This window comes from Camelus dromedarius, chromosome 32 (assembly GCF_036321535.1).
Source record: "Camelus dromedarius isolate mCamDro1 chromosome 32, mCamDro1.pat, whole genome shotgun sequence".
Classification (NCBI taxonomy): domain Eukaryota; kingdom Metazoa; phylum Chordata; class Mammalia; order Artiodactyla; family Camelidae; genus Camelus; species Camelus dromedarius.
The window spans coordinates 22,602,193-22,628,192 of record NC_087467.1 but is presented as its reverse complement, the minus strand read 5'-3'; the positions used below and the strand labels follow the sequence as shown (position 1 = coordinate 22,628,192).

Below are 26,000 nucleotides of genomic sequence, written 5' to 3'. Positions count from 1 at the left end.
GGAGTTTTATAGTATCTGGTCTTACATTTAGGTCATTAATCCGTTTGAGTTTATTTTTGTGTATGGTGTCAGAGAGTGTTCTGATTTCATTCTTTTACGTGTAGCTGCCCGGTCTTCCCAGCACCACTCGTTGAAGAGACCATATTTTCCCTATTGTATATTCTTTCCTCCTTTGGTATTCTCAGCGGTGAAAAGCTGAAGGCATTTCCTCTAAGATCAGGAACAAGAGAAAGATGCCCACTCTTGGCAGTTTTATTCAACATAGTTTTGGAACTCCTATCCACAGAAGTCAGAGAATAATAAGAGATAAAAGGCATCCAGACTGAAAAGGAGGAAGTACAGCTGTCACTGTTCGCAGATGACATGGTGCTGTACGTGGAGAACCCTAAAGGCGCCACAGGAAACTACCAGAGCTGAACTCAGCCAAGTTGTTGGAATCAAAAGTCACATCCAGAAGTCTGTTGCATTTCACACACTAACAATGAGCTACCAGGAAGAGAGATGAAACAATTTCATTTACCGTCACATCAAAAAGTAAAATGCCTGGGAATAAGCTTACCTAAGGAGGGAAAAGACCAGTCCTTGGGAAACTAGAGGACAGTGATGAAGGAAATTGGAGATGACGACCAGATGGAAAGACACGCCGTGTCCTTGGATGGGAAGAATTAATATCGTTGAAATGCGCATACTACCCAAGGCAGCTACAGATGCAGTGCAACCCCTGTCAAAGCACCAATGGCATTTTTTGCAGAACTAGAACAAGTAGTTTTAAAATTTGTATGGAAACACAAAAGTCCCCAAATAGCCAAAACAGTTTTGAGAAAGAAGAACGGAGCTGGAGGAGTCACACTCCATGACTTTAAACTATACTGCAAAGCTGTGGTCATCAAAACGGGTGTGGCAGGAACAAGATACAGAGCCCAGAAATAAACCCACACACTCACGATCGGTTAATCTACCATAAGGGAATAAGGTGATCTTGAAATCAAAATTTTTAAATGTGTGGCAGGTGGTGAGATGATATTTTTCTGTATACATTTAATATTTTATGGTGTATCACAGTGTAATTGTTCTCAGCGGTGTTAACAAATGAGGAAAGACAGACCCCCCTGGCCCTCCACGTAATAAGTAAGTATTGAGGGCTTTTGTCTGAAGTTTTAATTTGACCCATGTTCATGGAAAACAAGAACTCAGCTGCCATTACACATTTAAACTGAATATGCTTCATGAGTTTTTCTTTTTCATAAAATTTCCAGCTATCGAAATGTCCACTGGGGTTTAATTTCTACAAGCGAACATTATTATTTGGCGCACACTTCTGGCAACAGGGAGCTTGTAGTTTGTGAAAAGAAAGCCACAAGCCGTACGAGGAACTGAAGTGCCGTTGAAGATGCCCAGAGGAGGATAAAAATGAACATTCTCATCCTCGGAAACTGAGCACCCCCCACACAGACCCTTGGCAACGTTCTGTAAACACTGGCAAGTGAGAAAACTGAAATACTTCTGCTTTCTTCCTCCTTGAGGAATATAACTACTTTTTTCCTGGAGAAGGGACGGCTGTTTGTTGACACCTCGTTGGCCAACTCTGCGTTTCAGCATCCGCCCTCCCCTGTGTGTGGCCCCCACCTGGGGCGGGCGGCCGGGGACCCTTCCACCCCGTCTCTGTGGGAGTGACAGGGTCCCTGACCTGTGATTCACGGTCTCACGCGGGCTTTTAAGGGACAACCTCCCAAACACCGATCCGAACACTCTTCTAAGCCTGTTAAGTTCTTAGTAAGGGACTTAGTTTAAATGAATGACGTGATTTACAGATTTTACCTGCATAGCTATTCTGTGCCCTTCCCCGAAGTTGATTTTAGGGGAGTTTTGGCAAATGCATACTAAAAGGGAAAGCATATAATACAATGTGGATTAACCGAAACAAACCGCAGAACATACGACGTTCCAAGTTAAAAAGAGAAACGATACTAAAGCTTATTCCTATGTATTATAGTGTGTGTGAGTGTGGATGTGAGTGTGTCTCTGTGTGTGTGAGTGTGTGTGAGTGCGTATGTGTGTATGTGCATGTGTGTGTGGATGTGAGAGTGTGTTACTGTGTATGACGTGTGTGTGTGTCTGTGGATGTGAGAGAGTGTGTGACTGTGTGTGACTTCTGTATGTGAGTGTGTGTGTGTGACTTTGTGTGAGTGTGTCTGGGTGTGAGTGCGAGTGCTGCGATGCGGGGCGCAGGGGGAGCCCTGTGCAGCCCAGGATCGCAGGCTCCGGCGTGTAGCTCAGGTCCGGCAGCGTGGCTGTCTGCAGCGCGGTCTGGGCCTTGGATCAGCGGTGGCCGCCAGCCGCCTGCCACCCGCCTCGTGCGGGAAGGGGTGCGGCTGCTGTGACGCACGCCTCACCGCATGCAGACCCGGTCTCAGAGGTGCCCGAGCAGCCCGCGGCCCGAGCGCGCGCGGCCACCCCCCAGCCTGCGTCTGCAGCCCCGCGGAGCCCTGCGCGCCGTGGGCGAGGGTCCAGGGCTGGAGTGACCTCGCTGCCAGAGCTGACGTCTGGCCACCTGCCCTGCTGACACTGCAGGAGCTTCTTTTTGTCTCTCAGGGAACACTGACTCCCTGAAATGGCTGTTAGCACCACTGTTGCCATTTACTTGAAGTACATGAAATCACAAAACGGCTTCAGAAAGGATAAAAGTTGTGCGTCATTGGCCCTGAAATGTAAAATTTTATGTTTGAAGCCTGGAGAACAAGCACTCGTGAGTTCCTCGTGATCCTGTGACGAAGGGGTGACATCTAAGGACCGGGGTTGCGGCTCCTGGCTCCCTCATTAGGGAGAGTCTCTGACCTGGTCTCCTGCCAGCATCAGGCCTGTCACCTGTGCCCGGCCCCACCTGTGCCCCCCAAGGCTGAGCCCCGTGGTGGTGGTGGGGCCTGCGGGCCGCGAATTTTCACAGCACTTCCTGCGGATTTTCCACTTAACTTGGTGGTTTTCCTGTAATCTTTATCTCAGTAAATTTTGATCTCAGGCCATATTGTGAAGGTCCTATAAAAATGAGAGGATGGACCCCTGTGCAAACGTCTTCAGATTTCCAGGAAACAAAGAACCGATGTGTTACAGATGCACAGCATACAAAGGTAGAAAGTTGAGTTTAACTTTTCTGGGCAAAACTTAACGAGACTCTACAGGAAGCTCCTGTTCCTCTGCCTTCAAAACAACTGAAAGTAGAATTACTGGAAACATCGTCTTGTCAGCTTTTATGAGATCTTTCTCATAAAGACAGAGAACAGGTAAACAGATGGATATCACAGGTTTACTCTTTAAAGCAGATTTATTATCATGGGGCCAATGCAGAGGCAGCTGAGCAGTCCAGACTTCTACAGTAGAGATGCACTCTCCACAGAGAGGGACACGGCCGCGTCCGTAGGGGTCTGAAACGGTGGCGTTCTGCGTACAGGTCGCGTTCTGCGTGGCACAGTTCCTTGAAGAGACTAATCTGTGCACAGAGTGCGCGTTACTGCATTCATCCAGATGAGCGAGCAACCAACCAGGACGCTGTTTCCTGCACCCGTCACGCACACGCCTCACTCCTTTCCTGCCTCTTTAAGGCACTGTAAACCACCCGGGCTCCCTGCCCATCACTTTGGCAGAGAGGGTCCCCGGCGCTCCCCGCCGCGGCCAGTGACCTCTGGGCAGAGTCCTGTCCTCTCTCAGCTGCTAAGAGTCTTGCAGGGTCCTTCCACTCTGCGTCTCCACCTCTGCTCACCACAGCTTCCTGCTTGTTACGTTTAAGACAGACAGACAGACACCTTAACCTCAGCCTCTCCTTCCAGCTCTCCCATCCACCCCCCCCACCGCTCCGCGTCTCGGGGCCCTAGAATAACCTTCGGTCAGTGGTTCTGTGATCTTAGATGAGAGAAGTTGTGTGTTCCTCACTTCCTCTGTGTCTGTAGCTGTTTTAGGGGGAGGTTGGTAGAAGCATCGTCCCAGACAGCCAGTGAGATCGAATCTTAAACCAGACATTTTGTAGCCAATAATTATGTCTAAAAATTGATTATGTGATGAGGGAGTTAATTATTTAGGATTTATATTTTGTTTTACAGTAATTTGAAAGTCATTTTCCACAAGAACATCTTTATTTAAGATGTTGCCGCCTCCTCCATTTGTAGCAGGGTGTGCGGCCTTTGGGAACAGGCTTGTCCTAGTCACCGCACAGAGTGGATGGTGGGGGGCATTGTTTCAGACCGACTGGTCGACTCAGATAGTAGCACAAAACACACACGATGCTCATTCAAGACCTCCTACGGCTGAGGGGCGTGGATATTAAAGATTCGCGAAGAGCAGAGAAACAAATTTAGTATTTTTCCTCACCTATTGGGACAACAAATATGTAAATGAAAAAAACCGAAAAGCTAAAAGGATCGAAACCCATCAATAATGTAAATATTCATCAATTCTAGTCAGGAAAATACGGTATTGAAGACTTCATTGTATTGAAGACTTTAACCTAAAGGGCAAATGTGTTTGCTTCAGACTTGCTGCATTTGAGATCCTTCACCCTGATGTACAAAGTGATCCTTCACCCTGATGTACAAAGTGTTCTAACAAATCAGTAGGACAGAAGACGAACACCTAACAAGCAGTTCACAAGAGAAAGCAGTAAAATTGCCCCCGAACCTAGGAACATTTGTTTAATTTCATCCCTAATTATAGAAATGTAAGTTCCAATTAAATGTTTTATAAAAGGATTCATAGAACTGAATTCAGTCAAGTATATGTATCTGAGTAAAATTTGAAGGTAAAACTTGGGTACTATTCATCGGAATTCTACACACGATGTATCCCACTGCGATAGTTTAGCTCCCCGAAGGTAGGTTTAGGAATTTCTCTCAAACTAATAGCTGACTAAGTGTTCAAAGATATATGCAAAAGGTGTTCAAAACTTTGTTATGTATAATAGCAAAAATGTAGAATGAGTTTATATATAGTTAATGAGGAACTTGCATTTTATGAATTTATGTAATACTCTGTGTGCAGTAAAACGACTCCATGCCCCTATTTATTGACATGGAAAGAGTTACATTGCTTATTATTAAGTGATTAAAGCAGCGTCATCTGCATGTGAATCATCAGAGCAGGGAATGGCGGACATCACAAAGTAAGGGTATTCCACAGAGGTGAAAATGGTGTTTTAAAAAATATAGAGAGATTCTTTAATAGAAAAATTATTGATTGAAGGGTGGTGAAGAATTTTTCCTTATCCTTACTTTCTTCCGGTTACTTTTAACCCATTAATGATAAGTCACATCTGGGAATTAGGACGCGGGAAATTTTGCAGATCTCAGCATTTCACCAAAATGCCGACCTTGCTCACTGTCGGGGAAATTGCATTACTTGGATACCATCGTCCATTAGAGCAGCCATTTCTTGGGTTTAATGGAGTTCAGCTACAATTCAACACCCGAGCGTCTTAACGTCTGCAAAGCAGAATGTCACCATTAGTCAACTGAGAAGAATCCGTTTTTCGCTTAGAATTTCACATTATGTTTAGTGTTTAGTGACTGGTGAAATCTCGACTCTTTGATTGGATGTGAAGATCTTTTGCATGAAAGAGTTAAAGATAATGCAAATGAAGCTTCCACCAGAAAACTCAGAAGTGGTGTGATTTCCCGATGTTGGAGTGTTTCATCAGCAATTTCTCTGCCAGGTCACGTGTCATCTGCCTGGCAGCACCTGCAATATATGAAAGTGCTTCCATTTTTATAGGGCTCTGCTGGCAAAAATCTACCACTCCCATGAATTATTAGAGCTTTTCTGCTAATTATTTTGGAAAAAGCAGAGGTGCACGTCCGAGCTCCGATGGCGCTCACCGTCTGGGATGTGCTCGGTGTGAGACTGTTCCATTGGAAGGAAAGCTGTGCCTGATTTGACCGCCAGTTTCCCAGCTGCATCATGAAACTTACAGGAAAACCCAAGTGACTTTATTTTTGTATTAGAAATTGAGCCACAAATGGATTTTAAAAATTATTAATAAAAGTAATCGAGGAAATACAAACAAAGTGAGTAACCAATTTACAACATGAAGGAGGAGATGTTTGCATTTTCAATAACGTTTGGGAGGAAATAAAATTAAAAACAGAATGGGACTTGTTGAAAACCCCTTCATGTTATAAAGACCCCAGAGTAATTTGTTAAAAAAATACAGATGACCAGAGGCAGCCTGGGAGAACTCAGACGTCTGGTTTCAAGTAACAGGCAAAGCCCTGTGGTTTTAAACCACTACTCCAGAAAAATTAGAAGAAATAAAAAATGATCAGCCCTGCTCCATCAGTGCAGGGTGCATATCCCTGTGTTTTTGTGCAGACTGACTGCCGCTGGGCGCAGAGATCAACAAAATTCCCACGGGATGAGCTTGTAGGTTCCAGGTGAAGAGTGACATGAGGAGGGCTTTGGTAGCACGTTGTGATGTCACTACGGTGACATCTGAACTTAATCAGACACACAAAAACTCTCTGGATTTAAAAAAAAAAAATTCCAATTGGAGCAAGACACAAAGGGTAGGAAAGAGAGACAAGGACAGGACCCCCCGTGGGACAGAGCCACATGGACAGGAGGGAGATAAAGCCCTGGGCCCGGAGTCCCGAATCCCCTGCCCCTCAGCTTTTCCGAACAGGGAGCCGATAACTGTACTGACTTCATGAATTAAATTAGCTGATCTGTGTGAAGCTGGCACCTTGTAAGAGCACCAGTATAACCTGCTCGTTTTCATTAAAGTATAGTTGATTTGCAATGTTGTTAGTTTCTGATGTACAGCATAGTGGCTCAGTTATATATACATATATATGTGTAGTTTATCTATATACTATATATATATATATATATGTGTGTGTGTGTGTGTATATATATATATATATGTATATACACACACACACACACATATATTCTTTTTCATATTCTTTTCCATTATAGGTTGTTAATAAGATACTGAATAGATTTCCCTGTGCTCTACAGTGGGATCTGGTTTTTGATCTATTTTTTATATATAGTAGTTTGTATCTGCAAATCCCAAACTCCTACTTTATCCCTTCCCACCCCCTTTCCCTCCTGATAACCATGAGTTTGTTTTCTGTCTGTCTTTCTGTTTTGTAAATAAGTTCATTTGTATCATGTTTTCAGAGTCCACATGTAAGTGATATATCATATGATATTTGTCTTTCTCTGGCTTACTTAATATGATAATCTCCAGGTCCATCCATGCTGCAGCAAATGGCATTATTTTATTCTTTTTTATGGCTGAGTAGTATTTCATTGCCTATCTATATATACACACATACATGTATACATACATGCACACACACACACACACACACACACCACATTTTCTTTATCTAGTCATCTGTCGGTGGGCATTTAGGTGCCTCCATGCCTTGGCTAACCTGTTTTTATTGCTGTGTTAATTTAGAGGAGAATGTCCACTCTCTTAATTTAAAATACGGTTTTAAAAGGTTAGAATTTACTTAAATGTTTCCATTCCCACCAAAAATTTGGATGCTCAAAGGATTGTGAAAATCTTATTTTCATTGTTCATGTTTAGTGCTCTTTGAGATACAAATGTCAGACTTGAAGCTAGACTTAAGGCTGGAGGAAACAACACAGATTTCCCTCTAAAACAGGAGGGGCAGGAAGGTGAGGGCATGGCAACAGCTGGAAACAGACCCCAGGTGCCATCAGTGGCCCCCTCCCCTCTCCCAGCTTCCTGCTCAAGACCCCTTCCTTCCTCTTCCACAGTTTTCTCCCTGCGGCCGCATGGTGAACGTGGTGAGGGCTGGGCTCACGCCGCCCTCGTTCTCTGACAGGTAAGGACAGAGAGCTTATCACCTGTCAGGTGGAGCCAGCCGGGGCAAGGGTCCGCTTTGGCCTGACTGAGCCCATCACGTGCCCATCCTGGTCCCCTGAGGCCAGGGAGATGGATGCTGCGAGGGTGCCCAGATCCCCACCTCAGCGGCCAGGGCGGAAGGTGAGGTGACTGGAGGCTGGTGGAAGCAACTCCCCAACCTGGGCAAATAGTTCCCAAAGAAAGGAAGTCTCTGTAATGGCTTTCTGTTCAGGAAGGAAGGGAGCTTGGAAGCTGCCGAGGCCAGCAGGAAGATGGGGCAGAAGCAGGAGTGAGGGGGTGGACAGACAGCCTTGGCTCACTTTGTGCAGGAGTAGCTGTCAATAGATTCGCTCCAGGCAGAGGTGCCCCCTTGGAGTGCTGGTGCAGAAGGATGCTAAAGGGTGTTTTGTCACCTGGGACTCACGGTGGGACGCCGGAACTCGCTCTGCATCCTGTCAGCCCGGAGCTTGTCTCTGGCTTCTGGACTCTGGTCCTCCCTCCTCTCCTGACTTCAGCTCTGTCATTGGGATGCTGGTGCCCTCAAGGGCAAATTTTAAAAATGAAGAATCACAGGGTGCTCTTTCTGCCTGCCTCCTCTGAGACCAGAGAGGAGCGGTCCCTCTTGTGGGCTGCACCCATTTCTGCAGGCTGCGTGTCTTCCTTTCCGCGCCTTCGCCTGGAGAATGCAGTGTGTCCCAGACTTCTCCATGTTATAAATCTCATTTAAAAAGTGTTGAATCAAGGGAGTCTGCCAGGGGCTTTGTTTTCTCGACTTCTCTCTCGTGCAGAGGGGAGTAACATTACCTTACCGTGTAAAACATGGTGAATGGCTTTAAAAGAATTCCCCAGCAACAGAATAATGGGCTGCCAAAAACGTTCCTGGTGCCAAAGGATCTGGGTATGTCTGTTCCAATTATTGTGTGTTTCTCGTTCCATCGTGGCTAAGTGCTCACAAAAGACGTAAAAACCCAAAGCTCTGGGGTATGTTGTATTCGAGGGCAGAAACCAAATTTTAATATATCCAGCCCCACACCTAACGTATTGGGATGGTTACCAGAGGCCCCGCAGCAGACGGGTTTGAGGGCCTGCTGCGAGTCAGGTGCAAAGGTTCCTGGGAACCTGCTGCCTGGTGGCTGGAGGGACGTTGCGTTCCACCGTCTCTGCTGTGCGGAAGGATGTTTATTTTAAGGAGCACAGGAAGTCTCGCTACCCCCCCCCCCAAAAAAAACTTTTAGCTTATCCTGCCTTGTTGCATAAGTTTATTTTTCTCAGAAATAGGAAGACGGAACCTGTTTCTTAATTAAAGTTCCATGTTTTAAAAGCCGGATGGTGCTGAATAGCCAAGTTGTTTATTTTTAGACTTTTCATTTTACCTTGATAATAAATTGAGTCTGTTCAAAAGAGTGTTTTTGTCTAGAGTTTATTTTGAAAATCAGTTTAGGAATATGCTGAAAAGATCTGGGGGGAAATGGAAATAGGGGGGGAACCCCTTGAAAGGTGTTTTGTTTCTCAGTGAAAGCAAGAAAAGTCCAGAAAGGCAGCATGTAACCCCTGCCCCTCCCCGGGCCCACCCCGGACCCTCCCCGCCGGGGTCCGAGTGAGACGATCTGGTTCCCACTTGGCACGGGGCGCTTAATCTCTCCCACTTCTTAGTCCGGGCCAGGCCGTTACCACTGTCCTGAATTCAGTGTGGCTTCTGACTCGGGTTGTACATTCTTAATCGCCTCTGTCTCGGGTACAGGATGACTGTCTTCCAAGAACTCCTGAGATAAGGACTCTCAGTTGTTCGCCTGTGACTCGCAGGACAGACGACATTCACACGGGCTCATTCCGCTGGGCCAGGGGCCAGGGGAAATTCCTGGGCTGGTTAACTAAAATTCCACGCCTTTTACTCCTGCGCAGCAAAGCAGATTGGAATTCAGCCGGATGACAGTAACTTCAACCAAGGAGATAAACCTGAATCTGCTTTACACTTGTGTGTGGACGAGTATGTGTAATTCATCCGAAATTTAGTCCTTTATTGTTTATAACAACTGTTTAAATGCTCCATCCTAACGGAGCAGTATGAACCCAAATCCCTGAGTGAGACGCCACCATTCCCGCTCTCTTGCGACTAGCCTCGTCCTCGTCCTCAGGGAGGGCCCAGGCACCACACTGTGTGGCCACCCGCCGTTCCCGAAAGCCTGTCCGAAGCCTGGGAAGCCCTGAATGGCCACCTGAGAATAAAGTGTTCTGGGCAGGGTTCTCAACAAAGAAACCTGAACGCCACCCTGGTTTGTTGCGACGTGAGGGAGAGGCAGGGACGCTTTTTTAGCTGAATCCCCTCTTCCTGTTTGCAGGAGTGAATTGCACAGCAAGGTGATAATTGCCTCCTGTGATTATTAAGCCCCTAGTGGACGACACCGCTCGAGGATGTAGGCCCGGGGTGGGGGGCAGGCGGTGGTGTTTACTTGCAACAGTTACTGAAATCTAGATGCTGTCGCCACTGCCTGAGCATCGGGGAAAAGGTAAAAGTGGGGGTTGGCATGAACCCTTAGCTCTTATAAGTATAGATTTTTTATTAAAATGGTCTTTGATTTAAAACGCCAGCACATTTCTTTATGTAAAGTGGTCAGAAGTTATTATGCTTATATTGTGAGGAAGAATTATTTCATGGAAAAACTGTAGAGAATCTTTTTTATACCCAGCTGTGCTTCTGTGGAGTTGGAGACACTGGTCATCAAGTCACATCACTGGGAACAGCATTTTTGCATCAGGAGACTTGTGATCAAAATACTTAGCTTAAAAAAGAAGTGTTAACCCTGCGCTTCAGCGCTGGGGAGGTAAAGCCTTGGTGTAGAATGAGTCAGGGGTCCGGATGTCCACTGGCTTTCCAAGTGCCCCGTGATGTTAAAAGCTGGGCTGTAGGGAGTGCAGCCTACAGTATGCTGTTCCATTATTTTTTAATTCAAGTATCGTCAAATGACTGGATAAGGAAGCTGTGATGTATTTTACACAATGGAATACTAGTCGGCTATCAAAAAGAGTAAAATAATGCCATTTGCAGCAGCATTGATGTTCATTATATAACAGGAGAGTTTTCCTCATACTCTTCTGCCCGGGACACGTGTGGAATTCAGAGAGTGATTTCGTGGCCGCTGCGTCAGCAGAGGAGGGGGTGGGTGCTGTCGTGTTGCTGAGGGGGCACACTTCCCTGCGCTGTTCTCCGGAGGATCATTTGAGGGTGGAGGCGGGGAGGAACGCATTTAAGGGAAAACAGCTATCCCACTTAAATATCCAACCAAGTCTCTGCCAGGTGATGCAAAAACAGGATAGCACTCTGGGAATCCTTGACCTGCACTCACGGTGTCCCTTCCTTTGGTTACAGGCTCAACCTGGGAAAAGACGTTCCGACAGATCGGCTTTGAAAGGTAAGCAGGACTTCGCAGGAACCCACGTTTAGTTACTCAGGACCTGGTTTGCTGCCGGCAGCTCACCGACTGGGAACTGGTGGTCTCGCCGCCGCTGCTCCTGTGACCGTGCCTGCGAGCGCGCCATCACTTCTGAGTCTCAGTTTCCTTGTGAGGTCGACCTTTGCTTTATAACATCCTTGCCTGAGCACGGAGTGGAGGGGGGATTAAGTGGAGCAGTCTATGTGAAAATGCTCCTTAAACTGTGAAGCAGCAGGGAAGGGAAGGAGCCGGGTTAGAGCATTACAGGAGATGGCATTTGTTTCCATTTGCATTCAGCTCTGTCCATTAAGTACAGAGGAGTGTGTATTTATATTCACGTCTTCCCAAGGACTGTATTTTTTAATGGAGGGACTGGGGACTGAACCCAGGACCTTGTGCTGCTGAGCGTGAGCTCTGCCCTCCCCCCTCCAGTTATTAAAACCGTTCGATCTTTTTAGCTCTAAATGAAAGGCTGACATCATGTCACTCTGAGCTAAAAGCATTTCTACACCAGCATCTCCGCAAAAGGAAAAAAAACTGACTCACAATAACATCAGAAAATGTGGAGGTCGGGTCGTACAGACCTGACAGCGGCTCACGGCGGCTTGGGTGACCTCGGCGTCGACACGGCTATTGAAAGGGAGAAAAGTCGTTCTAATGTTTGTGCTCTGTCGGTGATTTTGACTAGTTCTCTTCACAGTGTTGAAGATGTGTTTTTATGCTGACAGAGCTTAGACCACATAAAAGAAAGAGCAAAATACCTTAAAATGCATCATTTCTGCGGTAGCAAGTGCGAACAGCCGGCTCATCCCCGGGCGGCCGGCGATGGCATTTCCAGGACCATTTTAACTGGTTCTCAGCTTGTGCCTTTCCCTGCGCGCACCTCCTCGCGTCGGCCCCGTCCCCGTGGTTGCCCGGGCAGGTCACGGCGTCTTTACGGTTGTTGGAGGAGGGTGCCTTGGGGTGGGCGGCTCTCACAGACCAGCGTGAAACCAAGGATGAAGGTCACATGCAGCTTCATTCTGTGTGAAATCTTTTTTCCAGAGGATCTTTCTCTTGATTTGTCTTTTGTGTTATGAAAAAGTCAAACAAAGGGGAGAAACAGCTAATCAGACATCACGTGCCCACGGCCCAGCATCAGTGAGACTTTGCACACTTGCTTTGTCCACTTTTGGGGGGGAGGCTGAAATATTTTAAAGAAAATCTCATATATCGTGTCATTTCATCCCTGTATAAGTCAGTATACATCTCTGAGAAAATGGGTGCTTTCTTCCCGAATCATAAGCCACACTCACCCCCAGTACGAACACCTGTGAGTCCTCAGCACTGCTTAATACCCAGTCGGTGCTTCCACGTCCTGATCATCTCAGAGATGTCACCTTCCAGATGCCAGGTTGAGTCAGCAGACTCCTAAATCCCACACATCCCATTTTAGTTGTTTTTGGTAAATTTTGTTTTCTGAGTCGTGATGAACATACTGTACTCTGTGAGTCTCAGCTGTGCAGCGTGGTGACGGGGTATCTGCGTGTGTCTTGAAACAGTCACCACGGTGAGACCGGTTCCCCGCTGTCACCGCACGTTCTGTTCTGTTGTCTCACCGCAAGCTTCTGTACAGGGATCGGGTCCCCCAGTCCCCTCCCAGCTCCGTTAGTCACTGACTTCTGAGGAAACCAGCTCAGGAGGCTTGCAGACGGCCCCGCGTCTGGACTAGTCTGTCTGTGGCATCGTTCACCTTGACATTCTGTCCCCGTGTCACGTAAACGTAATCGCTCCCTTTCCGTCCCTGAGGCCCACCGCGTGTGGACGCCTCGCCCCTTGATGCAGGCCCCCTGGTCCTTGCTCGTTTCCGTGCTGCCATGGAGGCTGGAAGTGCCAAGCCCATCCAGCATCCGGGACCATGTGGAACAGCTTGGGGCACACTTGTGTTTTTGCCAGGGATCCTGGCGGGAGAGTCCCAAGCACTACCGAATAGCAAGTTTTTATGGAATTTTTCTGAACGTGGCCAAGTTTCTCCCCCTAGAGTTTTGGCAGTTGGCACTTCCACCAGCAACGGGTGAGAGTAATTACTTCCCAGAGCCTCGCCACCGGAACATGCTGGCAAACTCGAGGATTTTTTTGCCAGCCCAATAGGTGAGAAATGCTATCTTAATGTCCTTTTAATCTGCGTTTAGCCTGAGTTTTTTTCCCTAAAGGACAGGCTCAGATTCTTTGCCGTCTCCTGAGTGGCGCCCTCTGGGCGAGAGCTGCTTCTAAGATGGTTAAGGATTCGTCAGTCCACAGGGTTTGGCAACTGAAACATTTCCTTCCTACTTTACGTGACCTTCGCCTTTTGCTGACTTGAGCAATGGTTTAATGAGAACAGCACCCGGGCACCGAGCACTGTGGCGTGTCCATCACTTACAGGCCACAGACTGGGGACCGGCAGACTTTTACCATCGAGGGCAGAGCGCCCACCTCCATGTCCACCGGCCCTGCGGGTCCTTTGCAGCGGCCACAGCAGCGAGCATGGCTGAGTTCCAGTAAAACTTTATTGACAAAGACAAGAAGCTGCTGCCCGTCGTTTGTGACCCGCACGGTGGGCTGTGGTCCCCACGTCATAGGTCCAGGAGCCCGAGGAGAATCGGGTAGCCACCCAGGAGGTCGTGGCCACCCGGGGGTACTGGGGTACTGAGCTGCACTTGAGCGAAGCTGTGCCTGGTTCCAGAGACTAAGGTTTCCGCAGCAAGCCACCCTGAGTCCCCGAGTGACAGGCGTCCCTGTGCTAGGTCCCCCCCCTCGTGGCTCCTGGGGACACCATCCTAAGTCGTAAGTCTCACTGGCTGTTCTCATTTTGTGAACATTTTGAAGAAACCAGACAGGAGGATTTCCATAATGCCTCTCTTAAACGGGCATGCTTCCAAAGAGATGTGCAAATAAAAACACTGTTAAGAAACATGTCAGGTGATAGGCTGTATTTTTGAACTGTAGTCTTAGTTTTGTGACCATTCCTATTTTTATTCTTTTTTCTTTTTTTTTAGTTTTATTTTTTATGGAAGTATAATCAGTTTGCAATGTTGTGTTAATTTCTGGTGCATATCACTTATATGTGGGATCTAAAAAATGACACAAATGAACTTATTTACGAAACAGAAACAGACTCACAGACGTAGAAAACAAACTTATGGTGACCCGGGGGAAAGGAGGGGGTGAGGGATACATTGGGAGTTGGGGTTTGCGTCTGTACTTCTAGGCGTGATCTGAAACTGTCATCCGAGTTCCCCGGGTCGTCCGTTCTTGTTTACGAGCAGGGAGCTGTTGCTGCCAGATGCCCAGTGAGATGAGATGCAGAGCAGTCACTGGTTTGGGGGCTGTCGCGCGTTTCCTGTGGCAAAGGCCGCACCCGGCCTGTTGCGTGCGGCTTCTCTGCTTCTCCAGGTTCCCCTCGCCTTTCTCTTAAAGGAAATTCCAGTTGTATCTTCAAAGGCAGCTCTCCGGTTCTTTAAAGCCACTCTGAGATATTGATCCTCTCAGCTCTAGGCCCTTTCAAGTTTGCCCATCAATCTGTTTGCTAGCAGAGTATTTCAAAAAGTGGTCATGTCGTAAAAAAAAATAATAAAAGAGGGACTGAGTCAGCTGAACCTCAGCACTTTCCCCCAGAAAGGAAAGCGAAGGCGTCCTCTGCTGTGCGTTTTGTGATTGAAGGGGAGCCCCAGGCGTCCGGCCGGCCTGCCCTGGGGCAGCGACACTTGCCATGAGGTGATGGTTGGCCATTTCCTTCCTGGAAACTGTCGTTATTTTCACGGCCTCAGGATAAGTACACCTGGTCACAGTGTGGATGGCTGGATTCATGATAAAAGGTTATGTTCACCTTGCAGACAGCTGCCCCCGTGGGTGACATTGGGAGTTTAATTTAGGACTTCCGCAGAGGACAGAGGAAGGATGTAGGTTCATGTAACATTGGTGTCCCCGACAACACCCCTTCCACTCCTGGTGCTACAGTGTGGCTCCCCGCATTACAACACGAGACTTTTGTTTCCGTTTGGTTTGGTTTGGTTTTTATTGTGGAGGAAAGGATGTGTGCCTAGCTGTTCTATCGCCATCAGAAAGCTCACCTTTCCACGCAGGTTTTCTAAGCCTAGGATCGTAAGCATCTTGGGGTCACCCCGATGCTCGGGGGCTCCTTACAGCAGTGCTGCCTTCCCGCTGGTGCGACGTCTGATGAGGAGGCCAGACAGCTTGGGAGCAGCTGACCTCTCTGCACCGGGTGTCCCTGGTTTCAATCCATGACACCTCTGTCTTGACACGGCATTTCTCAGTTTGCTTAAGCAGGGAGGCGGAGCTTGGGGAACCGCACACTGGCGCTGACGTGCGTCCACGCAGAGGTGGCCTCTGTCACTGCAACTCACAGTGGACAGCCCCAGGCGAGTCACCTCACTGATTTAGGGGAAGCAGAGTGTCCCTCCGCCGTGTACGCAGGAGGGGCCGACAGGTGGGGCTGCCGGAAAGCTCGGGATGTGTCCCACACAGCGCGATCGGGGCAGGTCTGCCCAGGGGCTTCTCTCTCCTGAACGCCACTTTGCATGGCAGGAAAATATGTCAACAAGTAAGCCGGCTCCTGCCCAGTGACCCGCCAACAGAAGGCGAGCTCGTGCGCGCCGGGGCGCCGTGCTGCTGCCTCCATGAAAGCGAGCAGCCTTCTGCTGACCGCACGCCTCTTTTCACTTAGAACACGCGGAGGCCGTTCTTAGTCTCCATAGTCAGCGTGGTCCCTCTGATTGCATTACTAGTAACGAAATTGTACACGGTTTTATTTCATGCTCTACTTGGATGGCGGAGTGACATCTCTCGCTCCTTCGAAGAACGTTTTAAAATATGAATCACTCTGAAAGCAGCCGGCGACGATGAAACTCATTCGGAGGATTTTTTTTCCTAGTGTGGACATGATTCAAAAGGCATGGCTGTGCATCTGGAGGGTTCAGTGGCAGCTTTCCACAGCCCATCTGTTCCCTGGGGAGCTTCCACCCCCCACCTCGGGTTTTAGACGTCACTGCTTTTGTGCAGCCTCTCCTGACGACTCTCTCCTGGACCCTCCTCTAGTAACACGTCCCCCAGTCGTCCGTGATGGGGCTGGACAAGTTGTGCTGTGCACACTGCTCCTTGCCCTTCCTGCTTTGGGACACGAGGGATGGGTCTGTCTCGATACCCAGGCACCCAGACCACTGCCTGACTGCCAGCTGGTCAGCGGCTTGGAGAAACTTGACGGAGTCCTCGATGGGGAAGCACCCGGGGATTTGGTCGGAGAGAGAAAGACAGGTTCTGAGAAAGCATGAGACAGGGGTCCCCGTGTCTTTTTATCAGTCATCGCAGCTGGTCGGAGGGCGGGGCAGCCTGCAGCTCCCGCTGGCTCAGCCCTGAGAGCCGAGAGAGGAGAAACAGCTTTATTCTGTGTCCCTGCAAACAGTCACTTAATTCCCAGACCTTCCTCAGTCTCCTGTTCTTGTTCTTTTTTAAGTATAGTTGATTTACAACGCATTAGTTTCTGGTGTGCGGCATAGTCATTGGATTATACATGTATGTGTGTGTATACATATATGTATTACACACACACACACACATATATATATATTTTTAATATTCTTTGCCATTACAGGCAATTACAAGCTGTTGAATACAGCTCCCTGTGCTGTGCAGCAGGACCTTGTTGTTTATCTATTCTGTATGTAGTAGTGTGTGTCTGCAAATCCCAGACTCCTCATTTACCTCTTCCCCCCTTATACCCCTGGTAACCGTAAGTTTGTTTCTATGTCTGTGAGTCTGTCTCTGTTTTCTAAATAAGTTTATTTGTGTCATTGTTTTAGACTCCATGTATAAGTCATGTCATATGACATTTGTCTTTCTCTGTCTGGCTTCTCTTAGTATGATCATCTCTAGGTCCATCCATATTGCTGCAAATGGCAGCATTTCATTTTTTCTAATGGCTGAGTCGTATTCCGTTGTATGTACACACCACACCTTCTTTATCCAATCATCTCTTGAGGGACAGGGGGCTCCACCCTCATGACCTCATCACCTCCCGAAGGCCTCATCTTTTAAATTGGGGGTTAGGATTTCAGCATGAATTTTGAGGGGTCACAAACATTCAGTCCACAACATTTGGAGTGTAACTCCCACACAATCAGAGGAAAAGTTACATCTTACGTCCGAGGCTTTTACGTCTGTGAGGTACCATATAATCAGTTTCGTTAAAGTTTAGTCATGCGATTGATGAGATTTGCTCTTTTGTTTGATCTGCCAAGTATATCTTGGGTATACCTGAAACACAGAGTAAAAGCTACGGATTAATATATGCACACATATGTGTCCATGACTGTGTGTGTGAGTGTACGTATGTGTTTAATGCATGTGTGTGTGCACGTGTGTGCGCGCGCACGTGTGGCTGTACGTGTGTGTGTATAACTAAATACATTTATTAGGCTGCCTTAGCTTTACTTAGGACTTTGGCTTCCAACTTGGAAAGTAACCTTTTTTTATTCAAGCAAGTGACATCATTTAATAAACATTTGGTGAACAGATCTATTTTTCTTCTAGAAAAAAAAGGATGTAATCAGTCATCCCTTTTCTTTCAAAACATGGCTGGAAGAAAAGATCTTCTGATTTGTAATCTCCATCTTCACTGAGCCAGGTCATTATGACTCATATAAACAGTCTCAGAGTGAATGAGTGATTAAGGTCAGGTCCTGCAGAGAACGGAGCATTCTTGAACGGAGACCCCGAGTTCCAACGTGGTCACCTTGGCACCTGGTTCGAGACAAAATGAGAGGTAGCAGGACGGTTTCAGATTTCATTAATGACACGAACAAACGAACTGTGTAACAGATCACCGAAAGGCTTCCAGTCTTGGTGCAGGCAGCACGATGAGTAAGGGGAAATCCACACTGCTTGATATGGAGGTAAATCTGGGTGTTGAGTCTGTGGCAGGGAATGTTTTGGAGAATTGTGCTCACAGAGACTCACAAGTGTGGGTTCAGAGTTCTCATTTGCTCTGCGTCGTAAGAAAAAATCAGTTCTGTGATAGTTCTAGCTGCTGTAAGATGTCTTTCCTGTAGCTCAGACCGTTAAACCCCTTAGCTAGGGACCGAGACACCACTGCCTGGACAAGGCGTAGTCTGTGTTAGGCAGGCTTCAGGGGAACTGTCTGGGTTTTCCGTCAGCATCCTTGGAGACATACGATCCACGATGATGAACAAAGTGGAAGCAATTCCTTCCGCCCCTTTTTGCCCTGACCCACATCTCCGCGCTCACAGGCACACCTCTCTACACGTACGCAGAACAGTTGAAGGAGCGAACGTTACAGCGTTGCACCGGTCCCAGAGCTGTCTTTGGTTTCATTCTCACGGGTAGTGGAGATTCAAAGGGTTGAGTAGCTTCTTGTCACTTGAGGATCAAGTGACAGATAAAGTCTTTCTGGTTGTGGTGCCTGCGCGCCTTCTCTCTGCCGAGCTCTGCAGGCGTCGTGAAGGTCTTACCACCCAGCAGGTGCAATCCTGCTGCCAAAGTTTATCGCCTCCCTCGGTGCTGAGGGGGCCGGGAAGCTGTGGTCAGGCAGGACCCCACGCCTCCCAGGTCCACGTGGTCGATCCCTTTCTTCGGGCCCTGCACCCCTCAGCGCTCTCTGGTGCCGAGCTGGCTTACACGGGAGGGAGGCTACCGACCTCCACACCCCCCCCGCCACCGCTGCACCCGGGCGGGAGCAGAGGGCTTGTGCCCTGAGGACAGGGGGAGCACGCACGGCTCAGGTTCGCCCGCGTACGGACCTCAGTGGCCACGGCTCCCTCTAGGAGGGTTTGTTTTGTTTGTTTTTAAGAACAATGAATCTGTGTCTACAAGAGAGTCTCTTACTAACCTAGCTGTAGTCCCGTAAGTCAGTGATTTTGTAATAGGGCTTGAACTGTTGAAACGTAATTTTCCAGAATTTCAAGCAGAGGGATTTGCCAAAGGAACCGTTTCCTCTGCACCCCGCATTGCTAGTTTTATCCCAGCCGTCCATTTCTCTCCCAGGGAGATCCCCCGGGAGAAGCAGCCCAGGAGGCGGCTTCTGGGGTGATCGTAGTTACGTGCCTTGGGTGCTGGGATGTCACAGGGTGACGTCCAGTCTGGTGCATTCTCAGCAGCGACAGGCACCACCCTCTCAGTAGCACATGTTCATGTAAATAGTGCTTGTTTGATATTCTAATTATTTTATTGGAATTCAACTGAAGTTGACCCTCCTGCCAACTCTGAACTGGAGGACTTGCTCCCCTAAAGGAGCGGCATAAATGGCGTTTTTTCTGAACTTCTGAAAGTGACTGTGATGGTGTCCGTCCCAGAGTCTCCTTCTCAGTTGTACCTGAAACTCCAACGTGATTCTCAACTTCTCTGCCTCCTTATTTTGAATTTTCCAAGTCAAAGTGAAACCTTAGTTGGGAAGACCCCAAGAAGTCATTTTGTTGGTGAGAACCTGAAACTTTAAAAAAAAAAAAAAAAGCAAAGTGGTGAATATGTGCACCTGCCCCAGGGCTCTTGGGAAGGACCCGAGGGCGTAGCTGCATTTGATGCCTGAGTCGTCACACCACACAGCATCCCGCCGTGACGGAGGCAGCTGGTCACTCTCTTCCCCTGGCAGGTAACTGGCTTCACGTTTTCTAGACATGTTCTCCACGAAGAGTTCTGAGTAGTCTGACTCTTCTGACTTGTAAAATAATCAGATAGTAAAGATAGACTTTTGTACGTGCCAGCCAGCTGTCAAGACGCGTAAGAACTCAGATGCCGCTGGTAACACAGTTGATCGTGTCCTTCTGCCTTGTCCAGAAATATGATTGTCATTTCCATGTGATTCCTAACGGTGAATCCCTAAGCGATCTGTAGGCTGTCCATCTGCTTCCTTTTTTTTGCTCACTATTGTGTTTGTGAGATGCGTCCAAGTCTACAGATGGAGCTCCAGGTCCCACATGCATCTGCGCTCAGTTATTGATCCGTAGTCTTTCCAGGATATAGTCTTTCTCCTCTTGATGGATAGCTAGGTTATTCCCAACTCCCAGCTTCCCTGACTCCCCTTCAGGAGGCATAATCACTGAGCAAATAAGATCAATGTGACCGTAACGAGATTGGAAAGGAAATGTTTCCTGTTTAGGAGACCTTGATGTTCTAAGCCATTTAGCATGTGCTTTTATATATGAAAAATGAAATTGCAGTGTGCCCAGCGAGTAGCACTGTCCAGGAGAACGTTTTATGGGGAAATGTATACGTTGATCACATTAATTTATTAGAAGAGGGCTTCTGCCCATAGCCTGGTCTGCCTGATTGGAAATGCAGGATTTACTTGAAGTAAAATGTGATTTATTGCTGAGTGCTTTGCAGTGCAGACGCACAGTTAGCTCACGTAGCCTCCACAGATATTTGCCCTGTGCTGTGTGCCGTTCCCAGACCGCCTGATTTACTCACTGACTTTATCCAGTATACATGAGAGGAGAACTCTCAAGGCCACCCCTTCGGCCAAGACTTCTCTCTCAGGCACCAGCCCCACGTGGCTTCCAGGGTGACCGCCACCTCTCAGCACACCTCGCACTCACTGTGAAAACCCCACCTTGCGGCCCCACTTCCCGCAGCCAGGTCGCCATGTCTCCTGCCATCTCGTCGCCATGACGGTTGTGGTCCTTCTCAGCTCCAGATCCTTTGGTAGTCCTGGCCTGGCCGTGACCCCTCTTCCTGACTTAACCTCCGTAAACACACTGTCCTAACCAGCACTCGTGCCCGGGGGCAATGCCTGGCGCAGCCTAGATGCTTAAGACCTATTTTTTAGTGATTAAAAAATTAAATGGCTGGATTCCACCAAATCCAGCCACTTACTGCTCACTAGACACAATTCGTGTTTGTTGTTCTTGAAATGTTTTCTCCGACGGATGTATTTAGTAAAACTGCATTTTTAAATGGTTTGTCATTTCCCATTTTGACAGTTAGGTCGTGTCCAAACCACTGAGATGTCACTCAGCAGCCCCCCGTCTTCAGCCGCTCCCCGGACAGCAGTGGCCTGCCCTGCCCTTTGTATCTGTGTTTGCTCTTCCCTGAGCTAAAGTGCAGGGCTCTTTGTGGCAGGCTGTCTGCTCTAATCTGCAGAAACTATTGTTACAGGAAGGAAAGAGTAAATACTGGGAGAGAGCATTAGTTCTGCCAGTCTACACTCAGCCACGCTGCAGTCCACAGACACACACGTACAGACACACACAAATACTATATATAATAGTCCTCCTGGACTCAGAGACTCACAGGTGAGTGAGTGATGTAAAGGGGTAAACGTTTCGTGCCCAGCGGTGTGGGTGCAGTGGCACCCCTTCACAGAGGAGGGTGGGAGGTGGGTCTGGACAGGTGAGGACCCTGCAAAAGTGTGTGAGAGAAGGGCACTGGCGTCCTAAGAAAATTGCACACCAGCTCAGAGGGAAAACACTTGCATATCCTGGGTTTGTGCATTCAAGGTGCCTGGAATTTGAGATCCAAGGCAGTCAGAGCAGGAGATAAGGAAAAAGGTCTTGGCTGCAGAGGACCCCATATGCCGTGCTCAGGGATGGGGACCTTTCCTGTAGGCCGTGTCGTTAACACGCCCAACCCCTGCCGGGCTGAGCTCTGGTGGGAATGCGGAGGCCTGGCTGGCAGAGGGGACACCCCGAGGCAGAAAGGAGGGGAAAGAGAGGCGGGTGGGGACAGAATCCCCAAGCTTTCAATGAGGATGGCAGGGTCCAGATTCTGTCGTGGTTGCTACCCTGATGAGAGCACCATCTCCCAGGGTTAGGCACAAGGGAGGAAGGGCGGGTTTTGGAATGAAGATCACATTTGGTTTTGAAAGGCTGTGAAGTACCAAAGTGGAGGGGACCGTGGGGGACCGGGTATACGGGTTTGTCAGCCATTGTGCAGACGCAGAGTGGAGCCTTGGGGGTGCGTATGCCATTCAGGTTTACATGTAGAGTAAGAGGGAAGACACATCAGGAGCAGATGCTTGCAGACTCATCAGCATGGAAGCAGGAGGGGGAGAAGTGTGGTGGGCACCGCCCAGCCCGGCGGTCTGGGGGCATTTCCCAGCAAGGTGTCCAGCGGCAGGTGGGGAACTAGACAGGGAAGGGAGGAGAAGCATGAAGCCTGGGTTTGGGAGCAGCTTTGTCCAGCGCAGCACAGAGACAGGGTGTGATGGGAGTCAGAAGGGCCAAGGGCTGCGAGGCGGGAGCAGGTGGGCGGGGCCTGTCGCGGCAGGTGGGGGAGGGGCGGCCGAGGGCAGCTCCCCACAGGAGGGGCGCTACCGCCGCCCACGGCTGTGCTCTCGGTCCAGCGTTTGGCCTCCCCCGGTTGGTGCACCCGCGCGGCCAGGTGAGGAAGTGGGCTAGGCCGTGTCCAGCTCTCCCCCAGCTCCGAGACTGCAGCGAGTCAGCGGGCAGGCGGGCGGGCGGCTGGGGCTTGGATGAGGAGATGGGATGAGGTGTCGTGACTTCTGCGACAATGAGAGGACTGTTCAAATCCAAATTGGCTGGGATTTGCTGCCCATTAGTGTAGTTTCCAAATTATCCTTCCATTTTGATCAAGACTCTGGGCATTCGAGGAGACCCTGACTGAGCGTCTTCTAAAGCCTGTAACTTCGGGCGCTATCTCAACAGGATGTAATGGGCCTTGGTCTGGTTCTTCCCCATATCCAACAGGGGGGTGAATAACAACACGTTACTCTGCGTGGCGATGGGCTGGACGGAATCACGTGTGCCCAGTTCTTAGCACAAAGCAGTTTCTGAGTGAGTGGTAGATGTCAATCATCATTTTTAATTTACTGAAATGTTAATATGGTCATTTCCAGGTGAGGGGGTCTTGCTATTTATTATGTTTTTACCAAAATCTACAGCACACACAGTGTAAATGAGTGAGGTATGCATTTAATCACACAGGGTGTATGGGGGAACGTGTGTCTTCACACGGCGTAATTTCCTGTCTCCTGCTTCCCGCCCCTAAACGAGTTTTATCTGTGGTGCACATCGGGTCGCTTTCATTGGAGTCCGACGAGATAATGAAAACAAACAGCGTTATCTCTTTGGCTCAGAGGAAGAACGCCGGACGCGGGGAGGCCTCCAGCGGGAAGCAGCTGTCTTCTCATTCTGAGTCCTCCGATAATGACCTGCCTTTCCAGGCCCAGGATGGAAGACACAGACAGCTCAGGACTCAGAATAATGAAGAGCTCCTGCCTGAGGCTGGCTTGAACATCTTCTCTGTCTTCCCCTCTGGCTCTGAGTTAACGCCGAGGCGGAGTATCTCCCAGCTGCTGGCGCGCGGCTGGGCCTTCACGGCTTCAGCCAGACTGCAGACACCTGCCTGTCCCGGACACGTGGCTTACTTAACGACAGTCTATTTCACTAGCATCTTCAGGAGGGAGAATTGGTTTAGGGTTCTTTATACTGTTTCTGAAACTCCCTGGAACCTTCCTGAACCTTACAGATGACCCAAGACGGGGGTCAGTGCGAAGCTTTCCTGTGCCTTTAGGCAGAAACTGGGGTTCTTTATTTTAAATCTTTAAGAAGGTCCAAGCGTACTTCCAGATAGTTTAACCCTAGAAACGTGAGAAGAACTAAATATTCTCTGTTTCTGTTTATCCGCTCTGCAGCCTGAAGGGAGCCGACGCGGGGAACGGGATCCGAGTGTTCGCACCCGACATCGGGATGTTTGCCGCCAGTCTGGCCATCTGGCTCGTCTGCAGGAACATCGTTCAGAAGCCACTGACAGAGGAGGCAGCACAGTGTAACCCGGAGTTTGAGCACGAAGCTTCGGTAAATCTGACCCTGCGCCCCTGCCTTCTTTGATTTCTGGGGCCCTGACCGGGCAGGTGGTGACAGTGTGACGGTGAAATTCACACAGCTCTTCCTGCTCCGCTATGCTTGGCCTCGGTGCCCACGGTTACTCTGCTTACACCATGTCGCACCACGTTCTCACCACAGGCGGGCACAGTGGGAACATTAGAGATGTGGTCCCCTGAGGTCGGGGCTGGACCCAGGTCTCGTCCCTGCCCCCTGCTCTTACCTCAGGGGGGTGAGCGTTCAGACTGGTGGTGCACAGCTCATTGGTCTGGAAGCCTTGGTGACTGCAGCGTTTTTAGAGCGGTCACACATGCTAGTTGTAGGAGAAAAAAGTGAATTCCACCTTGATGGAAGCTTCCAGTCTGTGCACTGCTGTCTGTCCCGAGTGGAGAGTGTTAAGTCTGTGTGCTTCCATCGAGGTGTTTTAAAGCCCTCCAGAGAAAAGTATGTATGCATTTGGACAAGTGTAAGAACTGAAAAAACTCACGAGCAAGAGGGGTGCGAACGTTTAGCTATGTCTTTAGCTGGATGGGGGTCACGTCAGCTCTCGCTCCGTGGTGAGTGGGGCCCGTGAGCAGCTGTCACTCTGTCCCTGACCTGTCTGTTCTGATACCTGCACTTCGTCAGGTGAGTCTAGGTGACATTGATTTAAAAAGTAATTGACTTGGTAATTGACAAACAAAATTTACAACGAAAACAGTTCGTGAAGAGACTGCATTTGGACATTTGTCACAAGACACTTACAATGACCAGATGCTTCATTCACAAGCTTTGGCAAGAAGTTCAACCTGTAAAACTGAAGTTACTCAAAATTACTTACATTGCGGTTGGTAACCAGGAGGGCATCAAAGGAAGAAAGGTCTCAGTTGTGGCAAATGGTGCAGGAGCTTCACAAAGAAGCAGCACGCTGCCTCGTGTTCTCATTAGAAGCACAACAAGGAAGAGAGAGAGGGGATAATTCAATAAGCCTCTGCAGACTAGAGGTGATACGATCACCCAAAATCCTGTGGGGAGAAGACGCACAAACATGTCCAACGTCGACACTCTGCTGTTTTAAAGGCAAACGTTGAAAAGCTCCTTGGGGTAAAGCAGATTGCAGCATGATGCCAGGTTTGCAAGCCACAGTGCACTTGCTGGGCTCTGAAACCAGAGCAGGCTGTGATGGCGCTGCTGCTGCTCGTTAACTTCACACTTTTAAGACAGAAAATTTGAACTATATTCTCTAGTTTTGCATTTGACTTTTATCTTATAGTGTTTACAATTTTGAAAATCACCTGGCTTAAATGATCAGAAACTGTCTGAGTTCGGTGAAAATAAACCCGTTAACTCAAGCTTAGGATTTCCCATTATTATTATTTATAAGAGCAAGGTTGGTTTTCAGTTACCCTCACTGTAGAGGCAGGGTAAAAGAACTTTACTGGAAGTGGAGTTGTTTCGGAAATGACAGGCCAGCCAAGAAACAAGCACCACTCGCAGGGTTGGAGTACTCAGATTTATTACGCCGGCGGGCTCAGTGGGGCTTCTGCTCCGAAGCTATGAGCACCTCCAAGACGTGCGCATGGGGTTTTATAGGGTTAATTACAAGCATGGGGCTATTAGCCAGTAAGGCTCGAACAGCAAAAGCAGGGAGTCAGCACACTGGACCTTATCTAGTAGGAACAGATCACGTTACTGACACTTGTTGAGCTTGGATCTATGAGTTAGCTTGTTAACCCAGTAAACTGACACTAAACTTCAGATTAACGAGTTAGCCCAGCAGAACTTAGATCAGTAAACCGTCACTTATGACACTTAGATTTATGAGTTACCTTGTTATCCCAGCCCGGCTTTTCCTTCTCCGAGTGGACTCTAAAGTTGGACTTGGAAGCCACC

The 26,000-nt window shown here is 48.6% G+C and overlaps 1 protein-coding gene across 7 annotated transcripts in view; it reads left to right on the top strand.

Moving 5' to 3' along the window:
- Positions 1–26,000, top strand: part of PIEZO2 (piezo type mechanosensitive ion channel component 2) — a 281,019-nt gene that overhangs the window by 120,050 nt on the left and 134,969 nt on the right. For all 7 annotated transcript variants that reach the window (XM_031439202.2, XM_031439203.2, XM_031439201.2 and 4 more), the window contains exons 4-5: positions 11,232–11,274; positions 23,939–24,101. In XM_031439202.2, the coding sequence (XP_031295062.2) occupies positions 11,232–11,274; positions 23,939–24,101 (206 nt within the window). The remainder of the gene's footprint in view (positions 1–11,231; positions 11,275–23,938; positions 24,102–26,000) is intronic.